This window comes from Mus pahari, chromosome 4 (genome assembly GCF_900095145.1).
Source record: "Mus pahari chromosome 4, PAHARI_EIJ_v1.1, whole genome shotgun sequence".
NCBI classification, from domain to species: domain Eukaryota; kingdom Metazoa; phylum Chordata; class Mammalia; order Rodentia; family Muridae; genus Mus; species Mus pahari.
Genome location: NC_034593.1, coordinates 83374938 through 83383383, shown reverse-complemented (window position 1 = coordinate 83383383; position 8446 = coordinate 83374938). Strand labels below are relative to the sequence as shown.

General features: G+C 42.0%; 1 protein-coding gene across 1 annotated transcript; it reads right to left on the bottom strand.

Annotated features, from left to right (window-relative positions):
- Positions 1-1767: 1767 nt before the first annotated feature.
- On the bottom strand, positions 1768-2880 carry LOC110320660 (TD and POZ domain-containing protein 4-like). Its single transcript, XM_021196763.1, has one exon. It carries the CDS (start codon positions 2878-2880, stop codon positions 1768-1770), a length of 1113 nt encoding a protein of 370 aa, XP_021052422.1.
- Positions 2881-8446: the final 5566 nt, after the last annotated feature.

Below are 8446 nucleotides of genomic sequence, written 5' to 3'. Positions count from 1 at the left end.
CTTGCTGTTGTAGCCTGAACTCTTGCCATATCTAAGCAATCCTTGTGAAGGACAAATGGAGATGCCAGATTTTCAATGTAAATAACTTGTGTTTGTGAACAGACATCTTGACTAAGACAACTCTTATAAGGACATTTAATCGGGGCTGGCTTATAGGTTCAGAAGTTCTGACCATTATCATCAAGGCTGGAGCATGGCAACCTCCAAGGAGGCATGGTACAGGAGGAGCTGAGAGTTTTACACCTTCATCTGAAGTCTTCTAGAAGACTGGCATCCAGGGAGCTAGGATGAGGGTCTTTTTTTTGTTGTTATTTTTTTCTGATGCAAAAGCAAGATGTTTATTTTCTGGCACATCGGGTACACCCTCAATCAGTCCCTCGAGGCAAGTGACGAGAAGGTGACTCTGAATGGCTATTACAAGCAGTTTTTATACTTTTGTGGGGCACAGGTTACATCAGCAAGGTCACAAGTCAAACTTATTGCTAAGCATATTGACCTTTAAATCTATTGGTTAGCAAGCATGACAAGCATTTGAACTCTACCTGGGACTTTCCAGAGGGTCAAGTACTTTCCAGAGGGTCACTATCAGTGAGTACAATCTGAGAAATTTTTACTCAAGAATGTTCCTATGGGTGAAGAATGGAACTTGGCCTAGCCTTGACCCCATGCTGGAGGGCGAAACTGTAAGGAAGGTGTGGGACTGGAAAAAGCCCTTAGGATCCTTCTAGAATGAGGGTCTCAAAGTCCACAACCACAATGACATACTTACTCCAACAAGGCCACACCTACTCCAGCAAGGCCACAACTCCAAGGCCAATGCTACTCCTTGGACCAAACATATTGAAACCATCATAGCCACGGAGACCAGAAGAAGGCATCAGATACTCTGGATCACCTGTTACAGATGTTTGAGAACTCTCCTATGCATTCTGGGAACTTAAATGTTCTCTAAGAGTAAAATTCATTTTTTCCAGTTGATTTTCTTTCTAGTGTCTTAGTTGGGGTTTCATTGCTCTGAAGAGACACCATGACCAAAGCAACCTTTAAAAAGGACATTTAATTGTGACTGGCTTACAGTTTCAGAGGTACAGTCTATTATCATCGTCACGAGAATCATGACAGTGTCCAAGCAGACATGATGTTGGAGGAGGAACTGAGCACCTTGATATAAAGGCAGTCAGGAAGAGACTGACACTGGCCAGAGCTTGACCACATACATTACCTCAAAGCCAGGCCTCCACGGAGACGACAAACTTCCTATAACAAGAGCACACTTCCTCCAACATGGCCACAGCTCCTAGTAGTGTCGTTTCCCATGGGCCATGTTTATTCAAACAACCAAACTGAGTTGCTTTTATTTTATTTTATTTTATTTAAACTCCAGTTTTATTAAACTCCAGTTTATTTATTCCTCTCCCAGTCCATCCCCATACCACATCCTATACCTCCTCCCTGCCACCATCTCCACAATGATGTCCCCACCCCCAACCCCCATCCCAAACTGAGTTTTTAAAAAAACAAAGCCTTCTTTCCCCTTCACTTCTCTTAAGACTAAACATTCATGTTTGATTTCTCCTTTGCTCTGAGCTCCTGGTCATCTTTTCTGTTAGCCCAATGCAGACACGTTTCTCTGAAGAAACCCTTTTGGTCTGTGCCTCAGACCAATACCTAAGTTCAATCCCAGATTCCAAGACATCAGACAAAAAAAATCAAACAAGAAGAACAGGATAGAATACTTCCCAGTTGCTGTTGGAAGACAGGTGTAGGTCATAGCTGACTAGGTCTTAAAGACCACTTAAGTTGTTTGGAAGGGAGGGCCCAAAAAACACGATGTGTAGAAGCCAGAGAGTGGAATGCTTGAGCCACCAAGTGGGGATGTGACTCCTTCATTGACATCCACCCTGAGGTCTTAGAGACCTCGGAAGCATAAACTGTAATGAAATCCAGGGCCTGCGTCTTCAGATGCTCTGTGCTGTGGAGGTCAGCCAGGATGAGAGTGTGTGCAGCATTCTCCACAGAGAGGTCCCTGCAGAGGGCATCCTCACACATGACCTTCAAGCCCTCTAGGCCATACTTGTCAGCAGCTGCCAGCATATCACAGGCCATTGAGTGGCTGTGGAGGTGTGGTGCCATCCCCGTGTAGATAAAGTACATCATCTCTTTGAAGATTTGGGGATCCAGGTCATGGAGCTCAACATGGTTCTTTAGGCTCGCCTCCATATCATGTTCAAACATGGCTCTGAAAACTGGAGAGCGAGCTGCCAGGATAGCCTTGTGAGCCCTGAATTCACAGCCAGCTACCAACAGGCAGCAGTCTGTGAAGAGGGAATTCTCCCACAGCTTGCCTAGGTCATCTTCCAGTGTGCACTTTGGAACCTTGATTGCAGGTCTTGGTTTCTGTCCATAAATGCTGAATGAGTCTTGGAGTACGCTCACCTTGCAGAGGAGGGTAAGTTTGTCATCTGGTGTTAGCACTTGGGCTGGAGACAAGAAGGAATGTCGAATAATGAACTTTTCGAATCCAAAGGGCTGATGCGGCAGTATTCTAGAAAAGCTTGAGATCCTTTCTGTATTGCGTTTTTCACCCTTGCCATCTAAGATACAAATCTCGAACTTTGCCCAAACTGGGCTCTTTTCACAGCTGAGCAAAATCAGATAAAGTGACACGTAATCTTTGTTTTCTTCATCAACTCCGGTTGGGTATACTCTCAAACACCATGTCATTTTGTCGTTGTCCTCTGACGAGAACACTGGGCTTGTAATATATTCCTCCCTCTCCTCAACAAAAAAAGAGAAGTTGCTAATGGTCCACCTGTAGCAGAATTTCTGTTCACTGCTCTGTGTGTCATCCCAGCTCTTGGCTTCCGGTTCCCCTGACATTTCTGCTTGAGGTACTTTGGATTTAAAACAGGAACCTGAAAAGAAGAACTAGAGATCATTTACTCTTTACAATAATAGATAATTTTTAGATTTGTTTTAATTTCTCCTAAATTGCCCCTTCTATGATGTTGAAAACTTGTGCTGTTCTAAAATTTTCTGTCTAGAATTCAATATTAATTTCCTTCTCTGCCTCCTCTCTTATCCCTACTCAACTCCCCTTCCCATGCTCTAAATAAAATGTATTCTGTATTAAACCTGTCATATGGCTGATACCTCAGGGGGAAGGGATGCCTCAGCATGGGCCCGCCATGCCACCACACTCACCCTCACAATACCCGGCTCTAACAAACATTTCCTGGATTTCTTTTTGTAAAACACATCATTGGTGTTGTGACTCAAGTTTTAAAAACTTGCAGGTTAACATCTCCTGCTGCCATATGAACTTTCCAGTTAACAGATCACTCGCTAGACCTATCCATCCAAACAAAAGCAAATTGGTAAGCTCCTTCTCCCACAGTGGTCAGTGTAAATATCCCCTGGTCCCAAGGAGGGATGTTGAGCTCACAGCCACCCTGTGGTGACCCTGTGGATGGAGACATTCACAGTCTTTATGATTGGCCTTCTTGCTGACTCCTCATTTTAGGACATTGTCCCTTGAGTGAGTTATCCTTTCTCCTATGTCATTTCCTCTTCTCATTGCTGTGAAACCCAAGGCCTGGGTAAACCCCTCTCCTCACTGCCCACTAGGTACTGGCCTGAGCTCAGACTGCAGTTGACAGCTTGAGGTCTTGGTGATCTGTCTCTCCTGTTGTTTTAGTTATTAACTTATTCTCAGGATGCTGGTAGGGGAAATTAATAACTGCTACTCTCACCCAGAAAGAGTATGTCTTCCCAGCCCCTCCCAGGCTTCCTACTGGGATGCCTCCCACTCTTTTTTTTTCTTTCTTTTTTGTTTGTTTGTTTATTTATTTATTTGTTTTCTTTTTCTTTTTCTTTTTCTTTTTTTGCCTCCCACTCTTAAAGGCTTCCAAATTCACAGGCTAAATTTGGCCCCAATATACACTAATCAAAAACTACATGGCTGTTTAAGGGCACTTAAAAAAAAAAAAACCCACCAAAACCAAAAACATAAAACTTTCTCGATAGCCATCCAGAAAAACGGAAAGATTGCTATGTAGAGTCCCCTCTGACCACCTCCATTTCTTGATGCTTTATTGCTTTGCTCTACCTCCTTCATTTAGGCACATCGATAAGACTGCCTAGATTGTGGTATGATAACCACTGAGAAACAGTGTTCTGCCATGATTCTGCCATACCTCTGTGGCTGCCTCCAGCCTCCTCTCTCTGCTTTCCCCCTTGTTTTCTTGCTCCCTGCCAGACCCAAAACCATGGGGCACAAATCATGCTGTGCTAGAGCAGAGTTGCAGGCAAAGCACAGCTGCAGGCCCTCCTCTTACTCCCCGCCCCTCCCAAGGTGCTTGCTCTCTTACCCTGCCCCACTTGTGCCCTGCTCACACCAGGTTGAGCCTCTGCCTATGTTTGTGCTCTGGATACAGCAACAGAGGTTGCATACAGTGAAAGGAGAGACCTCTTGTCCATCAGATAAAACATTCCCATTATCTCTATGTGTTTGTCTTTATATGTTTTTATCTGTTGATACACAATTATTTCTGCCATTCCAAGATATAACAAACATGTGATGTTGCTGCAGGCAGAGCTGTAGCTTCAGCACTATTTAGTTTGGGGACAGTCTTATGAGTGTCTGCCATCTTTTGTGGGCAGATAAGGTTTTCCTATGCTATTGCTTCAGTGCCACCTTAGCTAAGGGAGGTCACATGACTGGCTGTAGCTCCAGTGCCATCTTAGTTAATGACAGTCTCATGACCACCCATCCACCATCTTTGTTATGAGCAGTTCCTACCTCACTGCCTCCTCACCTTAGAACATCCTGACTTAGGGTCTCTGATTTCTATCCTGCCTTAGTAGGATAATAATTTAAATATTAATTTAAAGATTTGCAACAGTTAAAAGGTTAAAGATCACTGCTTTAAGTTAAAGATTGCCTAATTCAGATATTCTTAATAGATACTAGCTCTCAATCTTCCCAGAAACTTGTAAATGTAACAGTAAATGTTTAATCTTATTAGGAAAGATAGAGATGCCCGAAGCATAACAGTTACTACACCCACACCTCCCACCCCCAACCCCCATCAAGGTGCCTGAGAAGATAGGCATAGTGACAAGACTGCCTAGATTGTGTTATGATAACCACTGAGAAACTGTGCTCCATTGCCTTGCCACTGCCTGGGCTCAGCAGCCTATAGTGTTGTCAAATTGAGGATACCCAGACAGTTCAATGTGTCATATCGCCTAGGACAAGGTGAGTCATTTCTCCCAAATTCCTACACCACAGGAAAAAAAAATCTCCTTGTATTCTGGGCATACTAGACACACTGACTCTGCCTGAGTTGCGATGAAGAATACAGGGACCTGGGAAAACTGTTTAGGTAGTTGACTATTGACCAACCTCTGTCATTATAATTAATGACATCTAGATTGAAATTTATTTTTCCTAAATGTATGACTACATTGACAGCTAAGCTAACTATAGCTAGAATCTCTTATTAAAGACAGACAGGTTTGCCTTACTCACAGGCTTCACAATAAAGGATACACAAGTTCAGACATAACCTTTCTCAGATATAACCTTCTGTTACTTCCTTTTCAAAACTCAGTTCCCAGTAACTTAATGCTTCAATTCCCCCCCCTTGTTAAGCCACTGTCCTAACATTAATCAATAGAGTTTTTATAAATTAGCCTAACCCTAATAAAACATTCCACTTATGATCTAACACACTTATGATCTAACTTTTCTAATCACAAGTTCCAATTTTAAGTTTCCGTTGATTGTCTTTATCCCATAGACTTAAAGTGTTTCTTGTGCTAAATCTATACTATCAGCTGTCATTGTTACAAATATAAGTTTCCTTTGGTTGTCTTTTAACTATAGACCTAATGTGTTTTTCATGCTAAACTATATATCAATTATCATATTCACAAAGTTGTCAAAGATTCCAGTGTTTTTTAATTGTCTTTTCAATACATACTTCAAAATGCTTCTCATTCTAATGTATATGTATATATATATTCAGCCTCCTAGACAGAAGAAAATGCCCTTCTTGCTTTTTCTGCTCCACCAAAAGTTTGTCTTTCCTAAGCTCATCTTAAAGACTGTTCATGCTGTTAGCAAATTTATCTCTTTTGTAAACTTACAAGTTCTAAGAAACACAATCAGACCTACCTCTCATGGACCAAACAGACTCCATTTGGATAAGTACACCTGCCAATGAATAGTCTACATTCCCACTTGCGACCTATTCAAGAGGGTGAGATTTCTCTCCTGTTCCCTGGAATTGGGACTTCCTTCACTTCAACCACCTATACCTAAGGGTTTTAAATGTACACCTAAGAAAAATTCTTTTCTCTCAAAATGTACTTAACTTTATTGTCTAATATATATATATATATATATATATATATATATGATTTACTATTACTATTATTACTACTAGTACTACTACCACTATCACCACCCACACCCACACTCACAACAATGTTTCAGCATCTTTTTTTTTTTTTTCTCTTTTTTTTCTGAGACAGGGTTTCTCTGTGTAGCCCTGGCTGTCCTGGAATCACTTTGTAGACCAGGCTGGCCTTGAACTCAAATCTGCCTGCCTCTGCCTCCCTAGTCCTAGGATTAAAGGCATGCGCCACCACGCCCAGCATGTTTCAGCATCTTGTCATGTCAAGGAGTTTACTTAAAATCAANATCCATGACAGCTCCAGAGAAGCAACCCACATGCTCCAATCTACTCTCCCAGACAGTCCTAGCAACTGGACCTGCTCCTTTTACATACAGATGGTTCCACACAGACCCTGGATAGCAAGGAAACAGCCAACTCTAAGACTGGACCAACAGCCCCATCCATACTTTCTTTGGTTTCCCAAAGACAAGTCCTTCCAAAGACAGCAGGAAATAGCTAAAGATCATGACAACCTTATTTCTGCTTCACCATCATCCCTGTCTTGTTTTTCCTTTTCTTTTAAATAATCCAAAATGAATGAAGGGTATGATTCTCTCTAGGCTCCACCCAACAGTTACCTGGCAGTAGCCAGGAACGCCTGACTCATCATGAAAGGGGCTGTTTGCCCCCTTCCTCACTTTTATTTTCTTTTACTCTCTTCCTTTCCCTAACTCTGTAACCACTTTCCACTTTCTCCCTCTCTCCCCTTACCCCTCCCATCTCATTCTCCATGTGTTCCTGGCCAGCTTCTCTTCTCTCTCTCTCTCTCTCTCTCTCTCTCTCTCTCTCTCTCTCTCTCTGCCTCTATACCCTTCTCATCCCTACTCAACTCCTCCTCTTCTCATGCTCTAAATAAACTCTGTCTTATACTAATATATATATATATATATATATATATATATATATATATAGAGAGAGAGAGAGAGAGAGAGAGAGAGAGAGAGGCTGGTACCACAGGGGAGGTATGCTTCAGTATGGGCCTGCCAGGGCAACCCTTCCACCCTCACCAAACCTGGTTCTAACAAACATATCCTGGCTATCATCTCATAAAACACAACAGTTATTTTATTGAACTATGTATGAGCTTGGAAAATGTTATATAGTCTCATTTCTATTATATATTATTAGTTAGGGTTCTGTAGAGAACCTATAGAATGAATTTCTCCATAATAATTGCAAGTGGATATATGAGAATAAGATACAGGCCGAGTTAATCCAACAATGGCTAGAGCCAGTACTTACTTAGTCCACAAGGTTTGAGGTCTCAGGTGTTCTTCAGTAGATGCTGGGACTCTGAAGAGTAGGCTCTAATGCCAGTGAAGAAGTGGGCTTGCTGGTAAGATGAGAGCAAGCAGGCAAAGACAGTTTCCTTCTTCCAAGTGATTATATAGGCCTAGAGAAGAAGGTGTGGCCCACTTGAAGGTGTGTCTTCTAGTCTCTAGATCTGGATTAAAGGTGTGTGCTTTCCTGACTCAAACCTCAAATTAAAGGTGTGTGGTTTTCTGCCTGAAAACCTGTATTTGAACTGGATCTATTTACTTCAACTTACAAAACAAAACAACAACAAGAAAAAAACAAAAACTAAAAACAAAAACTTAAACTTGGCGGGGTGGTGCACACCTTTAATCCCAGCACTAGGGAGGCAGAGGCAGGCAGATTTTTGAGTTCAAGGCCAGCCCAGTCTACAGAGTGAGTCCCAGGACAGCCAGGGCTATACAGAGAAACCCTGTCTTGAAAAACAAAACAAAACAACCCAAAACAAAAAACTTAAAAGTTATGCCTTCCAGTTTTGGGCCTTACTTAATTCCAGAGGTAGTCCAGATGGGAATAGGAATAGCCATCGCAAGAATATTTTGTATAATCTGGTCAATCTTCCATAGTGAAGGGATCATGTCAATCTCTGCACAGCTATTATTTACACTTGTACTGGTCCTANNCTAATTCTTGCCACAAACATGATCAGGGAATGGTGGTTTTCCTTA

Coding starts and splice junctions, on each gene's coding strand:
- LOC110320660 (XM_021196763.1), bottom strand. CDS start 2,880: ATGTCAGGGGAACCGGAAGCCAAGAGCTGGGATGACACACAGAGCAGT.